The sequence below is a fragment of the Phascolarctos cinereus genome, unplaced genomic scaffold, assembly GCF_003287225.1.
Source record: "Phascolarctos cinereus isolate Bilbo 61053 unplaced genomic scaffold, phaCin_HiC Scaffold_5;HRSCAF=322, whole genome shotgun sequence".
Lineage (NCBI taxonomy): Eukaryota > Metazoa > Chordata > Mammalia > Diprotodontia > Phascolarctidae > Phascolarctos > Phascolarctos cinereus.
This window is the reverse complement of record NW_027555958.1, coordinates 325,405,019-325,426,564: the sequence shown is the minus strand read 5'-3', so window position 1 is coordinate 325,426,564 and position 21,546 is coordinate 325,405,019. Positions and strand designations below refer to the sequence as shown.

At 42.7% G+C, this 21,546-nt stretch overlaps 1 protein-coding gene across 1 annotated transcript in view; it reads left to right on the top strand.

Annotated features, from left to right (window-relative positions):
• The window catches only part of ARHGEF11 (Rho guanine nucleotide exchange factor 11), a 153,633-nt gene that overhangs the window by 118,514 nt on the left and 13,573 nt on the right, over window positions 1–21,546 (top strand). Inside the window, 14 exon segments of the mRNA XM_078156180.1 lie at window positions 2,517–2,613; window positions 2,933–2,999; window positions 3,001–3,056; window positions 4,550–4,573; window positions 5,938–6,079; window positions 9,646–9,745; window positions 13,813–13,939; window positions 18,768–18,947; window positions 19,051–19,098; window positions 19,252–19,439; window positions 19,905–20,051; window positions 20,283–20,362; window positions 20,510–20,635; window positions 20,988–21,105. Of these exon segments, the coding sequence (XP_078012306.1) occupies window positions 2,517–2,613; window positions 2,933–2,999; window positions 3,001–3,056; window positions 4,550–4,573; window positions 5,938–6,079; window positions 9,646–9,745; window positions 13,813–13,939; window positions 18,768–18,947; window positions 19,051–19,098; window positions 19,252–19,439; window positions 19,905–20,051; window positions 20,283–20,362; window positions 20,510–20,635; window positions 20,988–21,105 (1,500 nt within the window).

Here is a 21,546-nt window from a genome sequence, read left to right as displayed (position 1 = left end):
TATTGACAAATTGGAGGGAGCTTATCAGGGACATAGTAAAGGTTTGTGCTGAGATCAGATGCTATAGAATTTGTCTAGTTTGTTGTTATTGTAATTCAGTCACTTCAGTCATGTCCAACTTTTTGAGAGCCCATTTGAGGTTTTCTTGGTAAAGATACTAGATTGGTTTGCCATTTTCTTCTCCAGCTTATCTGACAGGTGAAGAAACTGAGGCAAACAAGATTAAGTGACTTGCCCAAGATCACACCGCTAGTGAGTGTGTGAGGCTGGATTTGAACTCAGATCTTCCTAACTCCAGGCTTGGCACTCTGTTCTTTCCAAAGGTCTCATTAGTGAATAAACAAGCATTCGTTATGTTCCTGTGATGTGCCAGGCATTATGCTAAGTACTTAGAATGCAAAGAAAGGCAAAAGCTAGTCCCTTATCTCAAGGAACTCACAGTCAAATGAGGGAGACTATGTACAAACATCTAGGTAAAAATAATATATGTACAAGATAAATTGAAGATGATCTTAGAGGGAAGGAACTGACATTAAAGAGGACTGGGAAAGCCTTCTCATAGAAGGTAGGATTTAAGCTGAGACCTGAAGGAAACCAATGAAGTCAAGACATGAAGAGAGAGAAAATTCCTTATATAAGCCAGGGAAAATACTCATGAGTTGGAAGGATGGAGTGTCTTGTGCAAGGAACCATATGGAGACCATTGTCACTGGATCACAGAGTGCATGGAGGGGAGTAAAGTGTCATAAGACTGGAAAGGTAAGAAAGGGTCAGGTTACAAAGGGTTTTAAAAGCCAAACGCGCAGTTTTCTTTTTGATCTTGCAAGTGAGAGGAAGATACTAGAATTTTTTTAATGGAAAGGTGACATATTCTGACCTGAGCTTTGGCAAGATCATTTTGATGGCTGAATGGTGGATGGATTGGAGTAGAGAAAGACTTGCGGCAGAGAATCCAACCAGAAAATTAATTGTAGTAGTCCAGATGTGAGATAATAAGAGTCTGCACCAGAGTGGTGGCAGTGTCAGAGGAGAAAAGGGACATATGCAAGAGAGATTATGAAAGTAAAATCAACAAGCCATGGAAACCGATTGGATATGGGAGAATAAGAGAGGGAGGAGTGTGGAAACAGATTGGATATGGAAGAATGAGAAAGGGAGGAGTTGAGGACAACACCTAAGTTGTATGCCTGGGAAGCTGGTGCCCTCAGTAATAGGGAAGTTTGGAGGTAAAGGGAGGAGAATGAGTTTAGTTTTGTGCATACTGAACTTAAGATATCTACTGGACTTCCTTTGGAGATGAGAATGGAGGTCAGCAGAGAGGTTAAAGCTGGATAAACAGACCTGTGAATCATCTAAATTGAGATGATAATTGAATTTGTGGTTGCTGATAAGGTCTCCAAGTGAAAGAGTATAAAAGGAGAAGAGAAAAGGCCCCAAGACAGACACTCGGGGGGCGGGAGTGGGGGGCACCTACAGTTAGTTATCAGGCTAGACCTGGATGAAGATCCAGCAAAGGAGACTGAGAAGGAACAGTCAGGCAGGAAAGAAGAGAACCAGGACAGAAGAGTGTCACAAAAACCTAGAGAGAAGAGAGTATCAGGGGAGAAGAACATGATTGACAGTGTCAGAGGCTGCAGAGAGGTCAAAAAGGATGAGGATAGAGAAAAGGCCCTTGGATTTGGCAGCTAAGAGATCATTGGTAACTTTGGAGAGAGCAGTTTTGGTTGACTGATGAGGTCAGAAGCCAGACTTCACAGAGTTAAGAAGAGTGAGAGAAAAATAAGTGGAGGGACTGAAGACGGTAGACTGCCTTCTCAAAGAGTTTAGCCACAAAAGGGAGGAGGGATATGGGATGATAGCTAACAGGGATTGGACAGATAAGGGAGGGAAGCCGTGGACATGTCGATAGGGTGTAGGGAAGCAGGAGACTGAAGATAAGACAAAGGGGAGAGTGGAGATAATAGAGGAAGAAATCTGCTGGAGAATATGGGATGGAATGGGATCGTTTATGCATGTAGAGGGGTTTGCCTTGGCAAGAAGAAGGGCCAGTTTTATATGTGAGACAGAAGTGAAAAAGAAGATAGTGGCAGAAGGCATTTGAGTGATGTAAAAAGAGAAAGAAGGGAGAAGAGGAAATTCTCAGCAAATAGCCTCAGATTTTTGTCTACCTTTCCTATCCTTTATAGAGCTTTGCCTGGGAGATAGATGAGCCTCTTAAGGGCTTGGGCTAGTTGTGGCTGGGAACTTGGCCATGCAGGTAGGGGAATAGCACTGGGCTTCTGGTAAGAGGATTTAGGCTGACCTCTCAGTGAAAAGTAGATTTTCCAGAAATCCCATCTTATTTTTGGGACCTGGAGGCACAGGCTCTGTTTTTTGATCTAGGAGTGACCTGGCACGTCCAAGCCTCAGTTTACCCTAGGTAAGGTGAGGTGGGAAATGGGTTAGGAAGATCCATAGTTTGAGGTCTCTAAGAGTCATTAATGTCTTTGTCATCTTCTGTATCCTCTCACTGGCAGATTTGCGCCTGCGCAACAATGAGGATATACGTAGTGCATTGTCTGAGGCCCAAGAAGCAGCTATGCCCGAGATCCAGGAACAGATCCAGGACTACAGGTGTGACAGCCTTTCCTTCAGGGCCAGGAAGAGGTTGGGTGTTGTTTAACAGGGTCAAGTATTGGCCAGCACAGATCCAATAGAGGAGAGTGAGCCAGAGGGTCGATAGAGGCTACTGAGTTTTTCAGTCTCCCTTTGACCTTCCCTTCAGATTTGTTCAAATGAATTTTTTTGGACTTCCTCATTTTTCTTGTTTCTCTAATGATCTGTTTGTTACTGTTTTTGATTTTCTGTTTCTGAGTGGCTCTGTTGATATATGTACATGTCTTTGTCTCTCTTCCTCTCCCTCTCCTTCTGCTGTTGTATCTCCCTCTGCTAGGACAAAACGAACCATGGGTCTGGGCAGTCTCTATGGTGAAAACGACCTTCTGGACTTGGATGGGGACCCCCCAGCGGGAGCGACAAATTGCTGAGAGACAGTTGGCTGCTCTTGGAGATATCCTGTGAGTTCCTGAACCCTCATATCAGAAAGTTTAGCTGACTGTCTAGAATACCTGGACCTTTTCCTAACCCCTTCTGTACTAACTTTTTTAGCCTTCTTTCTAGATTCAGTTTTTCCCTCTTAAAGTTGGGGAAATAAGTCACCTTTCTCTGTTCTTCTAGAAAGGCAGGATTTTTTGCATGGGCTACAAGAATTTTTAAAGGAATCACAAAGTATGGAGTTTATAAAGTTAACCAACAACCTTTTAGCAGTAGTGGCAAATTGTAGGCTTCAGAAATAGAGGAAATAAGCCTTCCACCTTTTCCTTCCTACCTAGCCTCTTCTACTATTCTTTGCCTTTTGGGAAGGGTCTCGGAATGATACCATAAACCCCAAGTCATAATGTATGATACACTTCATGGTGATAAGCCAGGGCCAAGCTATGAATGACATTCCTTCCTAGGAGTAATGCCTTCCTCTTTTACCTCCATTCTCCTCCCCCCCACCCCCACCCCTCTCCCCTAGCATTTGCTTCAGAAAGCAGATGGACCTGTCTTAAGAGAAATTGAAGCATTTTTAATAATCGTGGCCCGGAAAACTAAACTAAGTTTATTAAGTAGTTTCCGGACCAGCTGCTGCTTACTGTATCTGCCCAGCTCCATTTCCCAAAGCAATATAGAATCCTGTGATGTAAGTTCCAACATCGGAGTCCTCTGTGGTGGTGATAAGTTCTTATCCTGGACCAAACTTTGCCATTAGCTAACTCTAACCTTGAGCAAGTCATTTAGTTTCTCTCTGAACCTTAGTTTCCTCATTTGTAAAATGAATGGGTTGGAATAAATGTTTTCTAAGGTCCTTTCTAGCCCTAAAATCCTATGGACACTCACTGTGTGAACTTTAGTAAGGAATTTTACCTTGTTTTCACTTTTTGTCAAATGGATAAATTACCTTAGCTTTTTCCACCTATGTAGAAAGAATCTAATAGATTGTATTTGCGGAAATAACTTTGAGGTCACGGCTATCATAGAACTAAAATGGAACAAATTAAGCCACTCATTTATGATAATGGCATTTTGGCCTTTGCTGATTTAAATAGCCCTCTTTGAATCAAGTCTGAAGATTTTTTTCTAACCTATCTCTTTTTACTGCAGTTTTAGCCCAGTTCTCTTTTTCTGGTCCTTAGTGAAGATGGAAAAGAGCATTTTCTTCCCTAATAACTCTTTAGGAGCTTAGACATACAAAATTGCCCTGCTCCTTTAGCTAGGGTGGTAGAAGCATCATGGTCATCTTCTGATATTTATTGAGTGCCTCCAAGGCATCAGAATTCTCTCCCCCTGAGCCCCAAGCTGTCTCCATCACCATGATTCTGATCTTCCTATCAAAATGATTCCCTCCCCCTCCTCTCTATTCTCCGCCTTTCTCCCAAGAAGAAACTTGCCCTCCTTTCAGTTGCTGAACATAGACCAGCATTGCTTTGCTGCCTGAGTCATCTTTCCTTCATTTCTCTCCTTGCAGGTCCAAGTACGAGGAAGATCGGAGGTAAGTAAGTATGTAGCATTCTCTGTTTGCATTCTCCAGATGTTGCCCTTCAGTTACGTCTTGGGGTTAAAGGACAGTTGGTTTTGAACATCTTTTTTTGCTTCTTTCCAGGTTGCTTGTCTGTGGGTAAAAGTTACCAAAAATCCAAGGCTATTCAGTATCTCAGTTTAAGTCCTAAATGACCTTCATGGTCATAAAGGTTGGGGGGGGTCACTTATGTCTTTTTTTGCCTAGGGATTAAATCTGTCCAGCTCTAAAACTCAGTGTTCTTTTGTCTAACCTTCCTTTCATGGTTCCAGAGAGCTCTGTACTTCTACTCTGCCCCACTTCTGTTTCATTGAAAGGCACATATGTTAATGATAATAAAAGTCAACTCTTGGTTGTCTGAATTAATGGAGGGAGAAGTCAGTATTAATTAAAAGACAACAATCATACCCACTTTGAAAATAGGTTGGGGTTTTGGGTTTTTTTTGGTTTTTGTTTTTTTTGCATTAAAGCTGATTTTGTTTTTTCTTAGGATAGTATGAATGTGAATTTTCCTTCCTTGAGCCATATTTATTAAGGGGAAATGAGTGTATGTACTCAAGGAATACAAATTCATTTTGCTGCCATGGAAGCAGGAGTGTGCTGGAGGAAAAGAGGAAGCCAGTCTGAGATAAAATATTTGCTGCAGATAGTATACATAGTGTTGGTAGTTCACCTGCAGATTATTGAGACTTGACTTTAACCTCAGAACTCTGAAAAGTTTCATCTGCCAACAGCTTTTCTAACAGCTCTTTATGTTTCAGTACCAGGGTAGGGGAGAACTGGGACCTCCTAGTAACTGGTCTGGCCTCTGACCATAACTGAAACAAGCACTCTGATCAAGCATCAGGCCTCACACTTTCCCTCAAATTCCGTTGTTCCTTTGTTCTAAAGCTGACGTTAGTAGCATGGGGTTGAGGGGTGGGAGGAGACTATTAACTCCTTCTATTGAAGTCCCTAGTGAAGATCATTAAAGGAAAGACTGGGTGACTACTTGTTGGGCATCATAGTTTTAGAAGGTGCTTTTCATTCAGGGACAGTTTGAAATAGGTGACCTCTGAGGTCCCTTCTAACTCTCAAATTCTTTGAAAACTATAGGAATTAGTATTGATTTACTTCCCTCCATCCATCTGGAAAAGTTGTATGCCATTCTGCCTTAAGAGAGATAAGATTATGACGCCATTTGCAAGTTTTTTCCATATTCACCAATCTCAAGGGAAGGTTCTGGGTCCCAAGGCAGAACAAAGACCCTGACCTTACCACATGCTGTTGACAAGCCTAATTATTCCTCAGAAGTCAGTTTTGAGACCAAAAGTCCTTGACCATCCTCTCTTTTGCAGTGTTTCAATGGACTTTGCTCTCAACACCTATATGAGCCATGCTGGGATCCGACTTCGAGAATCACGTCCCTCCACAGCAGAGAAGTCCCAGGCTATCCCTGACAAGGACAAGTGGCTGCCCTTCTTCCCCAAGACTAAGAAGGTGACTTCACTGCTCCTGGGCAGTGGTCTTTTAGGCAGTGTGTAAACAGGCATTTATTCTTTTTATTAAATAGTATTTTATTTTCTCCAATTACATGTTAAGACAATTTTTAATATGTCATTTTTTATATAAAATTTTGAGTTCCAAATTTTCTCCTTCCTTCCTTCACCTTCTTCCCTCCCACCCTGTACCGCAAGACAGTAAGCAATTTGATATAGGTTATATATGTGGAATCATGTAAAATATATTTCTATGTTAGTCATGTTGTGAAAGAAGAAACAGGCCAAAAGAAAAAAAACATTAAAAAAAGGTGAAAATAATATGCTTACATCTGCATTCAGACTCCATTAGTCCTTTCTCTGGATGTGGATGGGATTTTGCAACATGATTCCTTTGGAATTGTCTTAGATCATTGTATTGCTGAGAAGAACTAAGTCAGTCATGGTCGATCATCACACAGTGTTGCTGGTACTGTGTACAATGTTTTCCTGATTCTGGTCACTTTACATCAGTGCGTGTGTTCCCAGGTTTCTCTGAAATCATTCTCTTTGTTGTTTCTTATAGTACAATAGTATTCCATTACATTTATATACCACAACTTGTTCAGCCATTCTCCAGTTGATGGGCCTCCCTCAGTGCTTTTTCAGTGCTTTGCCACCACAAAAAGAGCTGCTATATTTTTGTATATGTGGGTCCCTTTTCCTTTTTTATGATCTCTTTAGATTACAGACCTCATAGTGGATCAAACAGTATGCACAGTTTGGTTGCCCTTTGTCCGTAGTTCAAAATTGCTCTGCAGAATGTTTGGATCAGTTCACAACTCCACCAACAGTGCCTTAGTGTCCCAATTTTCCTACATTTCCTCCAACATTTTCATTTTCATTTTCTGTCGTATTAGCCAATTTGATAGGTGTGAGGTGGCACCTCAGAGTAGTTTGAATTTGTGTTTCTCAAATCAAAAGTGATTTAGAGCATTTTTTCATATAACTATAGATAGCTTTGATTTCTTCATCTGAAAACTGAATAGGCATTTATTCTGTACCTACCTACTCTGCACTAGACATTAGGAATACAAAGGCAGCAGTGAAGTTGTTCCTTTATCATTGCCCTTGGAGCTTACATTCTATTGAGTTAGATAACATGGCCCTGCAGAAGTATATACAGTGCCACAGGGGGTTTTTGTTTGCTTCATGTATGTGTTGCATCTTTTTTTGGTTTGTTTTTGTGTTTTAAACCAGACCTATGATTTCACTGGTGTAGGGAGTTCTTGGTAGGGACCTTCCTCTTCCAGTGCAGATGGTCACTATCTGTGCTGGTTAGGGACTTAGAGAATTCCTGAAGCAGTGAGAGATAAACTGCAGGCTAGGGAAGGCTTCACACAGAAGATGGCCCTTCTGAGCCGAGCTTCTAAGGAAACTAGGGGTTCTAGCAGGCAGAGGTGATTAGGGAGGGCATTTTAGGCATGGAGATCAGCCTGGGCAACAGCTAGGAGGCCAGCTTGGCAATGATAATAGAATCAGGTCAGAAATAAAAAGGTAGGCTGGAGCCAGTTCGTGAAGTTAGTCAATAGGCAGTTTTTAAGCACATATTCTCTTGTGTGCATTGTGCTCAGTGCTGGGGATATAGAGTAACTTAAAAACCTCTTCAAAGGAGTTCACATAGAGACAACCTGCAAACAACTGTGTACAAACAGATAAGATATGTAGAAGACATTAAGATTAAGGACTTGGGAAAAGGCTTCTTTTAGAAGGTAGGCTTTAGTCAAAACATTAAGGAAGCCGAGATGAGGGAAGAGAATTTCAGGCATGAGGCATCAAAAATGTACTGAGTTAGGAGAGCAAGTGTTTTGTTTAAGGAACAGGAAAGACGCCAGTATGACCAGGTCAGTGTATGTAGAAAGAAGCAAATAAGTGATGGAATACTGGAAAGGTAGGAATGGGTTGATTTATGAAGGGCTTTGAACACCAAACAGGATATACTTGGTATCAGAATTGACAGAGAGCTATTGGAATTTTTGAGTAGGAGAGAGGTAGTATAGTCAAACCTGTGCTTCAGGAATATCATTTTGACTACTGAAGGGAGGATGGACTGGGGTGGAGAGAAACTTGAGGCAGAGAGTTCTTTCAGAAGTCTATTTGCAATAGTCCAGATGTGAGGTAACGAGGGTCTGCATCAGAGTAGTGGCATATCATTGGAGAGAAAGAGAATTTCGGTGAGTCGTGTTGCAAAGGTGAAATCAGTAGGCCTTCATAACTGATTGGATATGGAGAATGAGAAAGAGTGAAGAGTTCAGGATGACACTGTTGTCTGTCCTGGTAGAGGACGTAAGCGCCTTGAGGGCAGACACTGTTGAATTTTTGTCTTCATATCCTCAATACTTAGTATAGTCTGGCATATAAGGCACTTAATAAATGCTTGTTGATTGCTACAGGACTGGAGCTCAGGACAGAGAGGAGGACTAAGTAAATAGACTAAGAGTCATAGGCATAGAGAAAGGAATTAAACCTGTGATTGCTAATGAGGTCACAGTGTAGAGAAAAGAGAGTCTAGGATAGAGCCTAGGGGTACATCCACAGTTTGGGTGGGATATGTGTAATTATTCAGTGAAGAAAACTGAGAAGAGGTCAGAAAGGTCAGAGGTCAGTTTGTTTTTTTTTAAACAAATTCCAGAAAGGAGAGAATATCCACAAAGAGAATGTGGTTGAGTGTCAAATGCCGCAGAGAGTCAAGGATACCGACTGAAAAGGAAACATTAGATATGTCAATTAAAAGATTATTGGTAACTTTGGAGAAAGATGTTTCAGTTGAATGATGAGGTCAGAGACTAGACTGCAAAGGATTGAGAAATGAGTAAGACAAAAGGAAATGGAGCAAATAAGAGTAAAGAGCTTTTTCTAGGAGTTTGGTTGTGAAAGGAAAGAGATACAGTACTGTAGCTTATGTGGGGTAGTAGAGCCAAGCAAGTTTTTTAAGGAAGGGGGGAGACCTGGGTCTGTTTGTAGGCAGCAGGCAAGGAACCAGTAGGTAGAGATTGAGGACTAGATGAAGAAGATGGGCAACCTGCTGAGGAGATGAGAGAGGAGAGACTCAAGGGTACGTGGAAGGAGGTTGGCCTAGGCAAGAACGGCCACCTTTCAGAGAATGGGGGATGGGGTCAAGATTTTCTGTATGTAGAGAAGGGAAAAAGAGAACATGTGGTGAATGGCCTTTATTTTCTCATTAAAATATTCTTTGAGGAGTTTAAGAAACTCTTATGATTATTCTCTTTAAATTATCACTACTTTTGGGCAAAAAGAGGGCTGCTATTTAACAGCCACCCAGCTATATCTCTTTCATTTTGGACTTGGAATAAATTTGAATACAGGCCTCTGGCAAAATGGTGGGAGATGAGAATACACCAGTGCTTACTTCCTCTCATTTTTTAAAATACAGACATAACTGTCACTCCCAAAACTATCAGTGCACATGGACATCTACCATACTATTTTCTAGTCAGTGTCAGACTTGGGGAAGAATTGACTGGGTCTTTCCAACCACAATCCCACAATAATTCCTTCCTATTTCAGCAGAGCAGCAATGCCAAGAAGGAAAAGGATGCTTTGGAGGACAAGAAGCGGAACCCCATCCTCAAATATATTGGAAAGCCGAAAAGTTCCTCTCAGAGCAGTGAGTATCCAGGCAGCTCCCGTTTTCCTGAAAGCTAGAAGCTGGCTGTTTCTGTAGTTTAGCAGGTTCCTATTAGCACTGCTCAGTCTCATCTCAGGTTACATCTGTTTGAGATTTTTAGAACTAAGAAAGAATCATTTAGAGCCAGGTACTTGATTCAAGAATTCCAATCCAATTAGAGCTAATTGAATAGCTCTTTGAATCAGTATATTCCTAGGCTTAACCTATGGTTTTCCTTGGGTCAAGAATATTCTTGGGGTGGTAGGTGTAAGGGGGAAAAAAGTGTTGTCTGCTGGTGTTGACTTCCCCCTCCTTCCCCTCTCCCCCCCATTTACTACTCTCCTCAACCATGAGGTGTATCCTTGCTCCAAAGGATCCTCAGAAGTTTAGGTCAGTTTTGGACCTTTGGTGGAGTTGAATCAGTCTCAGAGATGTTGCCAATCTTGACAATGACCTGACCACCTATACTTCACTGACCTTAAGTGTGTGTGGTTTGTTAGGAAGGAGCTGCTCTTCTACCTTCTCTCCTGCCCCAAGTTAGTTGCTTGTTTGCTCTACTCTTCTGCCCTCAAGTTATGAATGGAATGAGAGTATTGGGGAGGGTGGCTATGAAAAAAGAGCAAGGGATGAGCTTTCTGACTAAAATGACCTTCTTAGAATGGAAAGACAGGCAAGGTGGGAATCATTTCTGGGTCATCTTTCATTTTGCCCCTCTGCTTTCATTTTCTGGTTTGATGTGTTTTTTTGTTTGTTTTGACTCTTAAAGAGTTAATTTGACTTTTCGTGGTTTGTTTTTGTGTGTTTGTTTTTTGCTTTAGCATTTCATGTCCCCATGGCCCCTGTGGAAGGTAAAACAACTGCTTTCTTTTGGGGTTTTCTTTGTGTTCAGTCTTTTTATCCTTGAATCCTCTTTCCTATTGCCTTCCCCCCACCAAGCACTCCATTTTGCCCAGAAGTTCCCAGCTGCTCAGCCCCCACCTGGCCCAGGGATCTAGGATTAAGGGCAGCCCCTTTCTATTCTATGGAGATATCCTGGAAGTTCTGCCTTTTACCTGTCCCATCAGGTCTCTTCACCTCTCTCATCTCCTGTAGATCTTCCTTGGCAAGACCAGCTTCTGAAACAGCATCAGATGTAAAGGAGATTCCAGTCTATTTTTTTTTCTCAGAGGTCCCATTCTTCCCGGTTTTTGAAAAACCATCCTTTCATTGAGGTTCCAGAGCTAGAACTGGCATTTAGAGATCCTTTAGTGAGTGAGTCTACCCTCCTTCTACCCTATATCCGTCATGTTACTGATGAAGAAGCAGAGAGATCCAGAGAAGGAAAGTCCTACAAATGGGTCATGGTAGAGCCCCAAGGTGGGGTACCTCCTCAGTCCAGTGTTCCCACATGGGACTGGGGTGCAAAGTGTAATGAAATCCCACAATTAGGATTCCAGACATCCTCCAGTCAGCTAGAAATGGGAAAAATTCCTGATATTCAGCAGTACCATGAAATCACTGTCTTTGAAGATGATGTTATTACTCTTACTTAATTCAAACGCCTACCCTGTGTACAGAAGCATTGTGCTAGGAGTGTAAAAGTCATCAGTAGTTTTTGCCCTCAAGGAGCTTGTCTTTTATTGGGAGGTTATAAGCTAAGTAATAGGTAAGTGTAACCATGATAGCAGGAGAAAGAGGGAGGGGATACCAACACAGAGGGAGATGAGTGAGGGTTTCTTACAAGAGCTGGTCCATGAGCATTACTTTGGCAGTTTATGGTGTGTGAAAGTAGGTAGTATTATTATGTCTGAAGCATTTGTCATTTGTTCTAGAGAGATTAGGGAGCCGCTAGAGATTTTTAAGCTGGCGAGTAACATGTTCACACTTAGGCTTGAGGAAGATGATTTTGGTAACTTCATGGAGTATGAATTGGGGAGGCTTGGGAGCTGGTGACCAATTACGAGACTCTTTGAATAATCTAAAGGAAGTAAGGGCCTAGGCTAGATTGGCTAGGTGTGGGCACAGGGAAAGAGACATATTTAGGAGATTCAGAGGTAGAATCAGAAACTAATTAGATACGGGAGTTAATGGAAAGGGAAAATTCAAGGATGGCTCTGAGATTGACACCTGGGTTACTGGAAGGATAGTGATTGCCTTAACAGAAACAGGGAAGTATGGATGAGTTGTGAGTTTCAAGAGAAAGATAATAATTTCCTTTTGGACTTGGTGAGTTTGAAATGTCTATGGAATATCTAGTTAGGTGTGTCTAACAAGCAGTTGACTGCTTGGAATTAGTTTTCAGAAAAAAGATTAGGGCTGACCATATAGATTCAGGAGTCATGTGCATAATGATGATGATAGATAGAACACATAGAGGTTGATAACATCATCAAGAGGTTGTAAAGAGAGAAGAGGACACAGGACAGAGCCTATGGCAGGGATTACTCACATTTGGGGGAAGAAGATTAACGATGCCAGCAAAGACACTAAGAAGCATGGGATGGCTGGTGTCAGCAGTATGACAAGTTTCTAAGAGATCAAGAAGGATGAAGACTTAAGAAAAGCCATTTTCAATTTATCAATTAAAATTATCAATTAAGAGATTTTTCATAATCTTTGAGAGAATGGTTTTTTGAATGTGGGAGATGGAAGCTTTTAGTCTTTGGCTCTGTGGTGTTCCTCTGACTGAGAGATCTCTTAGGGTCATAATTCTTTGATTATTCCTTATTTCTTGTCACAGCCAGGGTGGGATATCCCCCAGAAGACAGTTGTACTTTGTACTCTATATCATATAGGGGATAACTTACACTTTCTTGGGGGTGGGATTAGCACTGTACTCCAGTGAGTTTATCTTTTGAGATGTGCCGGGATTACTTTAAAGAGGTCATCTAACTCAGCTTCCACCTTCTTTTCAGGGAAGAGTAGCCCTGGCCAACCCATAGTGGCCCATGTACACATCCAAATGATGAATAGACAGAAAATATATATCTTGAATCTCATCTCCTGGTTAGGTGCTGCTTTGGGAGTGACTATTAACTCTTCCACATATATACAGATTATTTTGTATGTGGATGCAGAGAGGCATTATCCCAATCCTGCCCCAAAAGATGTGAAGCAAAGAAGCTTACCAAATTCTTTCCTTTAGTGTTCTCTGGATCAGAAATTTTCTTTTAAAATCTTTATATGAGGAGCAATGGAGTTTGGTGAATAGGTAATGAGGTCTTTGGGAACATAGCTATATGGAACATGGATTAGTATGGTCATTGTTGGGGCCTCAGCCCTTCGGATAGTTTTTCTTTCTTGTTTTACCCATACTTATCACAAAGTCCCCAATAGAAGAGTCATCTCCCTATGATGGTATAAATAGCCCAGCCCCAATCCCAGAATCATTAGAACCCCTAAGCCAGCTAATCAGTCTTCTAGAATGATTTCCTTATCCCCTTTCCTAATTATTGAGAGCTAATAACAGTCCAATTTATGGTCATTATGGGTCTTAGTTCTCCAAAGCCCTAATGTCTATAATTGGCTCTATGCACACCTTCTCTCACCTGTCTCTTTCCACTTTTCTGGAATAGAACAGCTATCTATAAGCTTTGTCTGGCTCAGGGCTAGAAGATAAATGGCCCAGAGAAAGATCTCTAGTCCTGGCATAATCCTTTCTTATTTCCCTGGATCAAGGTGTTTACTTTTTTATCCTTCTCTGCTTTACCTGTGGTAAAAGAAGAGTTGAATTTAAAGAAGTTGGGAGTTGGAAGAGATAGAAGGACCACAGAGAAATATCGAGACACTTTGACCTAAAGTTAATGGCAAATTTTGAAAAATGTCTGCGAAAAGGCAAGAATGGCCTCATTTAGTGGTAAATAGAGATGATATACAAATAGGTTTGTGGTATTTCTGCCTACTCTTACTTGGATATGTCCTTTAGGAAATCATAGTGGAGGCTTCATTTAGCATTTAGCATCCACTGCTCTTGCTTTTGGCTTTGTCTCATTGACTGAGAGGGAAAAGTGAGGAGTCTGGAGGAGTCCCTGTGCAGAAAAGAGAGCATCATTTACTGAGTTTTTACTTTACTTCTCCCCTATCCCTAGTCAAACCTGGCAATGTGAGAAACATCATCCAGCATTTTGAGAACAACCAACAGTATGACTCTCCTGAGCCTGGGATGCAGCGGCTCTCAACAGGAAGCTTCCCTGAGGATCTGCTGGAGAGTGAAAGGTATTAAGGGTCTGGGGGAGCAGGCTTGTTCCCGTACTGGACCAAGGATGGGGAGGACTAGGCACTAGGATGCCTTGGTTCCAGTTAAAGCCCTATCACTTGTGACTATTCCTTTACCTCAGTTCCCCCCTTAGAGAAGGAAATGAATCAGAATCAGGGTTGGGTTTATGTGTAAACAAGTGAAAGAGAAGGAAAAATGTTAATAGTCTGCCAATACCTGAACACCTGAAAATCCCCATGAAGTCGTCATGCAGCCTGTGTGGGAATACATCAGTGATGGAGAGCTCACTGTTTTATAAGCAAAGCCATTCCATTCCTGAATAGTCCCTTACATCATGAAGTTCTTTCTTTATGTGGAGCTGAAATCTGCCTTTTGGTAACTCTCATCCATTGATTCTAGTTCTGCTTTCTCAAGTCACATGGAGTCATTTTAAATCCCCTTCCACATGACAGCCCTTCCGATAATAAAGCTGTAATCGTAGGAATTTAGAACTTGAAGGGACCTTGGAGATCAACCAGACTAGCTCTTTCATTGTACATGTGAAGAAACTGAGGCCCAGAAAGGAAAGTATCTTGCGTAAGGTCACAGTGGGCAAGTGGGAACCCCAGATTTCCTGGCTCTCAGTGCCATAGGCACTGTACTTCACTACACTGCCTGTTCTCTAGGCGCAGCATCCTTCAGCCATTCCTCATAGAAGGCCTCAGTGAGCTCAGGGTCTAGTTGGAAGAACAAGACTGACACATGAATAGATGACTAATAGTGTAAGTAAAGGATACATAGGGAGTAGTGTTGTAGAAAGAAGGTGAGATGACTGGACCAGACTGAGCTCATAGAGGAAAGGAAGTCTAGGCTAGAGCTTGAAGAATGGTCACAGGATTCTGCAGGAGAACACTGAGGGAGAACGCTGCAGAAGTAGGTTCAGGTCAGACTGGGGGACCTTGAATGCCAGGTTTGGAGTTGTATCTTCTAGGCAGTGGGGTGCCATTGAGTAGTGGGGTAACACAATGAAAACAGTATTTTAAGAGAATTAATTTGGGGCTGTGTGGAAGATGGATTGGAGGGTAGACTGGAGGCAGGAAGATCAGTTGGAGTAGTATTGCAGTAATCCTAGTTGAAAGAAATATGATCTTGAACATTGTAGTAGTGGGAATAAATAAAGACTAGATACGAGGCATGACAGAGGAACCATAAAATCATAGTGTTAGAGCTAGAATAATCTTTAAGATCATTTTATTCAATTTCCTCACTTAAAAAATAAAGGTTGAAAGAGGTTGAGCTGTCCAAGTCATATAGCAAGTCCATGGCAGAGTTAAGACTAGAATTCAGGTTTCCCAACCCATGACCAAGTGCTTTTTCCACTATATTTTGCACTGGACTAAATGTTGAGGGTACAGAAGTGTCTTAGACACAGTCTCTGTCTTCAAGAATTTAGGACTTAGTAGCTATTTTGATACTACAGTGGATCTATAACCTTATTGGTGTGGTTGCTCCCTCTCCTGTGCAAATCACAACCTATGACAGTTTCTCATCCTTTGTTTATCTTGTCCAGATTCTCTTACAGATTGTCTATATGGAAAGAACCTGATGTGCTAGGAGCTTAGCTCTGTCTTTTACACTTAGTGGCTACTAGTGTAGCACTTTGGTTATATGTCTGTTATTATCCTTTGTTCTTTGAACAAGACCAGCCCACTTTTTTCTGGTCTTCCATCTCCTGGATGTTCCTTTTTATGTCTCTTCTCATGGTCATTGACTACTGCCTACTGATACCCAGTTTAGGTCTCTCCATCATCTTTTGGGTCACCTATAATTTTGATTCTCGCAAGACTGAAGTGTTCCATGACTCGTGGCCATAGAGCATCACTAGGAGAATAGTGTGTTAAAAGATGGGTTTTGGTTTCAGGAGCAGCTTAGGATTATTGCACTTGCCATGCAGTGTTCCAGATGCAGTTGAGCCTGCATTTGTTCTCCTGTTTGATTCTAGGCCCAGTCCATTGCCCACCTAAGTGTCTGCCCAAGATATATGTGTAGATGGACTAGAACATGGACCCCCAATAAGTCATAGTTCAGATGATTTATCCACTTGCTTTTTCCTGTGTGGATTATTAGATTGAATTCCTTTGAGTAGTTGTGGTTTACCTTAAGAAGTTTTAAAATATTCTGGGGCTTGATACAAAAAACACATCTGCATAACCATAGCATAAGGTAATAGATGACAAGTACTATATCTGTGGTCTTTGAAGACAAAGAGGACAAAGAACGGTTTGCTTAGTTTCTTCACCTGTTGTCCTTTTAGCTTCTCATGCTGAGGAAGGAGCAGATGAGGAATCTCTGGCTCAGCCTCCTAGAAGAGATATGTGTTCTGAGGGTCCACCTGTTTCTCTGATCAGTTTGAGGGAACTTGAAGAGCATGGTGGGGTCTCTGAGCACAGAAGAAGAAGCTCCAGCACCTTGTGATTGATTGAATATTAGGAACTTAGAGGTTGGTTACTTGGGTGACTTGGAAAATGATAGTACTTTTGACAGAAGTGGAAGTCAGTAAAGGAACTGATTTTTAAAGCAAAGATGATTTCTTTTTTGGACATGTTAATTTTAAAATGTCATCTTACCCAAGTGGAAATGTCCAACAGGCAATAAGGGAAGCAGGCCTACTGGATTTTGTTTGAGAAGGGCTGATATCTCCAAGAAGAAAGTTTAAAGATAGAGAAGGCTGAAACTTATTATACACATAAATTTAAGGGATAGGAAGTGATAAAAGAGCCAGAGGAGTAGTCAAGGAGATAGGATCTAGGATAGTGCAGAATGGATATTTAGGAAGGAAATAATTTTAAAGAAGGGTAGTAAGCAATGTCAAAACATACATAAAAGAGGTAAAGAGAAAAGACCACTGAAATTGTGATTTGAAAGTTACTTGGTTGAACTTCTAGAAAGTACTTTCAGTACAGTGGTGGAGATGGAGACATTAGGTTTCTCATAGAAAGAAACATGGAGCACACGTTTCAAAGTGAAAGGTGCTTAAGGATCTGAACTTTTCTAAAAGGCATACTCTTGAAAATGCTTAGCAGTTAGGTGGATTTCTTCTGTGGACGGCCATCTTGATCCTAAATAGTTCCGATAACTGATTTCTGAAAGCCACTCTCACATCTTTACCCTGTAGCCTCAGTAACACCAACAGTTTGTTCATAGTGCTGAAGCACTTTATACGTGGGTATTTATGAGAAATGTCTTGAAACCAGGTTGGGTCTGCGTCAGATTTCTCAGAACTGGTTGGAATGGTTAGGCAGTTCATTCCCTACCCCAGGGGTGGGGAACCTATGGCCTCGAGACCACATGTAGCCTTCCAGGGCCTCGGGTGTGGCCTTTTGACTGAGTCCAAGTTTAACAGAACAAATCCTCTTAATAAAAGGATTTGTTCTGTGAAGTTTGGATTCAGTGAGAGGGCTGCACTTGAGAACCTAGAGGGCCACATGTGACATTGAGGCTGCAAGTTCCCCACAAATGCCCTACCCCTATGGCAGTTCACACTGGTTGATAGCCTAGGGGCTATCAGCATCTGGTTCATGGCAGTCCTGTGCTCTAATGGCCTAGGTGCCCCCTAGCTCAAATTTTGAGAGACCCCTAAATGTTCGTTTGGCCTATGGTACAACATGGAGTACAAATTATCAGTATTAACAGCAGCAGAAGTGTATGGCTGCACAGGAGTTGCTGGGGACCTGGGGCAGATAGGAATCAGAAATACCATCTCATGTGGAGTCCAGATCACAACAGAACACCAAGAAGAGCCACATCAGATCCTCAACTTCTTATCAACAGTGCCATTCCTAGAAAACAAAGGACCCCTGGCCACTTTGAGATGCTTTAATGCTAAACTCAGGAGATGGAGAAGAAGCTGGCCAGAAGAGAGGCAGTGTGGTATTGTGATACTTGATCATGGGCAAGCCACTGACCCTCTCTAAGCCTCAGTTTCCTTGTCTGTAAAATGGGGATAATAATAGCTGTAGGACAGATGTAAGACCCCACAGTGCCATTGTGAAGTCCAAAGGAGATAATGTATATAAAGAAATTTACAAGCTTTGGATTGCTATATAAATGTCAGTCATAGTGGAAAGAGTACTGGGTATAATGGGAAACTAAGGTGTGGGCAGGGAGGGGGGAACAGTTCTGTTAAGATACAAGAAAGGAGGAAAATTAGAAAGCAGTGAGAACTTCCTGACAGGCAATGGCAGAAAGCCCTGGAATAGGCAAATGAAGAAGATGGTTGCATTTTCTTCTCGGGAGATCTTGGAAAAAAGGAGGGTCCCTCCCCAGCTTGCACCAGAAGAGGGGACTATCCTGTACAGAGGCAGAGGGATGACTAGAATGACCACAGATAACCCTAGGTGAGGAGAATGGTGGTACTGGGTCTTGTCCTCAGTTAGGGACTCTGCTATATGCACCTTCCTAGGTTGGGGAGTTTGGGGGTCTCAGCCCACCCCTTTACTCCTTCTGTATGAAGGGCTCAAAGCACATTGAAAGTCTGAACTTGTCTTTCATCGCTAGGATTTGCTTTCCCCTTTAGACTCTTCCTTGATAGGTCTTAAAAGAGTAGATCCTTGATTAGGCTACAGTGGGGAAGGGAAGGGAGAGTTGCCTTTGTGCAGAAAAAGGGAAGGACATGACCTTTGGCATTCCAGAGTGTCTGCTCCTTTGGGGCTTAGGTGGACCATGCAGAGAAGGTGGAGGGATTGTCTTCTGGCTTCTGAGGGACGGGGGTGGGGAAGGAGAGGGTTGGATCTTGGTAAGGGCAGAGCAGAGAAGTCTGCTCTGAATCCTCCCCATCTCCTTACTCAGTTCACGTTCAGAAATACGTCTGGGCCGCTCAGAGAGCCTGAAAGGACGAGAGGAGATGAAGAAGTCCCGGAAAGCAGAGAATGTGCCACGTTCTCGAAGTGATGTGGATATGGATGCTGCTGCTGAGGCTACTAGGCTCCACCAGTCAGCCTCATCCTCAGCTTCCAGCCTTTCTACCAGGTGAGTAGGATTGAAAGGAGATGAAAAAACAAATTAAAGCAGCCATCTTAATAACTGCCTGGTGCTTTGAGTGGTTTTCTGATAACTTTCATTCCATCCCCAGATCCCTGGAGAACCCAACCCCACCTTTTACCCCCAAAATGGGCCGCAGGTGAGTGATTCAGCATTTTCTGTTCCCGAGCCCTAGTGTCTTACCCCCTAATAATGCTTATTTGTACAGAAGTAGCTAGAAAGGGCCCTGTTTGGTCCCTTCCTCCACAGAAATAAACTGAATCCTTCACCACTAATCCTTCATCATTTGCAGGAGCATTGAATCTCCTAGCCTTGGGTACTGTACAGATGCCCTTCTCCCTCACCTCCTGGAGGATGACCTGGGTCAATTATCTGACCTGGAACCTGAGCCTGATGCCCAGAACTGGCAGCACACAGTGGGAAAAGATGTGGTAGCTGGGCTGTCACAAAGGGAGATTGACCGACAGGAAGTTATCAATGGTGAGGACTTCTGCTCTGCCCCTCACCTTCCATCCTAGGGCCATCCTCATTCACCATTCAGGGCAAGAACTCTACCTGGGCACTAAGAGTCCTTGAAGAGAAGTGTCTTGGTAACCTCTGGAGGCTGGGGGTCCATACCAACACCAGTAGGAGGCAGTGAAGTGTAATGGGAAATGCCCTGAACAAGGAGTCAGAAGAACTGAATTCCATTCTTAGTTAGGTGACTATGGACAAATCACTTCCTCTCTCTGGGCCTAGGTTTCCTTATTTGTTAAAGGAGGATGGACTATATGATCTTAAGGTCTCTTAGGGCATAAAAATGTGAATCAAAGATGTAGAAAATCAGGCCTTCTGAAGAGTTGGAATTTGGAACTAGTACTTTCCCCCCAAGAGTAGGGGGAATTGGAAGATCAAGGAGTTATGACTCCAAAAGCCTAAGGTGACTTCAGCTCTCTTCTGGTACAGAGCTGTTTGTGACAGAGGCGTCCCATCTTCGGACTCTACGAGTCCTGGACTTGATTTTCTACCAACGCATGAAGAAGGAGAACTTGATGCCTCGGGAGGAGTTGGCCTGCCTCTTCCCTAACTTGCCTGAACTTATTGAAATCCATAGTAAGTAGCCCCACTCTTAAGTTCCCTGCCCTTTAGTAACTTGTAGTGCTGTTCCTTAGCTCCATAATACTACCACCTCCTGATCTCATTCCCAAACCAGGCTCTTCCGCTTTGATTCCCCGTATTCCAAATCTCTTACTTTTGAATACTCCATTCTCCCCTTCTCCTTGGCATATAGAGTCTGGCAATGAAAGCTTGTGTGTATCTGTTTTCTTTCCTCTTCCTCCCCAGATTCTTGGTGTGAGGCCATGAAGAAGCTCCGGGAGGAGGGCCCTGTCATCAAAGAGATCAGTGACCTCATGCTGGCCAGGGTATGGCCCCAGTATCCCTTTCAGATCATAATTGGGGATGGGAAGGCCAAGAGAAAAGCAAGGTCCTGATGTGTGGGAAGAGGAAGGGCTCTTGCGAGGACCAGGAGTGTCAGGACTAGCTGCGTGCCCATTTTTTTTTCTCCTCAGTTTGATGGTGCAGCCAGAGAGGAGCTCCAGCAGGTAGCAGCACAATTCTGTTCCTATCAGTCAATTGCACTGGAACTGATCAAGACCAAACAGAGGAAGGAGAGCCGCTTCCAACTCTTCATGCAGGTAGGGCACCTTTCTTCTGCCTGTCATCTCCTTATCTGTCTCTTGTCCTCGAGCCGTTCTGCATACCTCATCACCATATATTCCAGGTTTTCCTTCTGCTTAATAGAACCTCTAAGACTCATCGTTTTCCTTTACTCCAGGAAGCTCCCTGATATTCCCTTAGATCACTGCTACAACTCTTACTTAGTGGCTCACGTGGAATTGGAAAGCAGGTTCCATCGCTCACACTGCTGTCTGCCATCATCTCTTAAACACTTGCCCTGCCCTGTCTCTGCCTTGATGGTATTCCAAATCTCCCTTCTCCCTACCATACATGACTTAAAGTTCCTTCTTACTCATTCTTCCTGCCCAGGAGGCTGAGAGCAATCCCCAGTGCCGGCGCCTCCAGCTCAAGGATCTGATCATCTCAGAGATGCAGCGTCTCACCAAGTATCCACTGCTGCTGGAGAATATCATCAAGTACACAGACGGTAGGAATGTGATGTCATCGAGGTGGGGGAGTGCATTGGTCTCGTATAGAGGGAAGAAGACTCACCTGAGGTGTCAGACATGGGTGTGAGTCTCAGCTCCACTTTTTTAAAAAATTTATTTATTTTTAGTTTTCAACATTCACTTCCACAAGATTTTGAGTTCCAAATTTTCTCCTCATCTCGTCCCTCCCCCCACCCCCAAGATGACATGCATTCTGAATACTCCTTCCCCTAATCTGCCCTCCCTTCTATCTCTCCCCCCCCTTCTCTTACCCCTTCCCCTTCAATTTTCCTGTAGGGCAGGATAGATTTGTATACTCCGTTGCCTGTATATCTTTCTTCCCAGTTGCATATGAAAACAATTTTTTTTAACATTTGTTTTTAAAACTTTGGGTTCCAAATTTTCTCCCTTCCTCCCTCCGCATCCACCCTCATTGACAA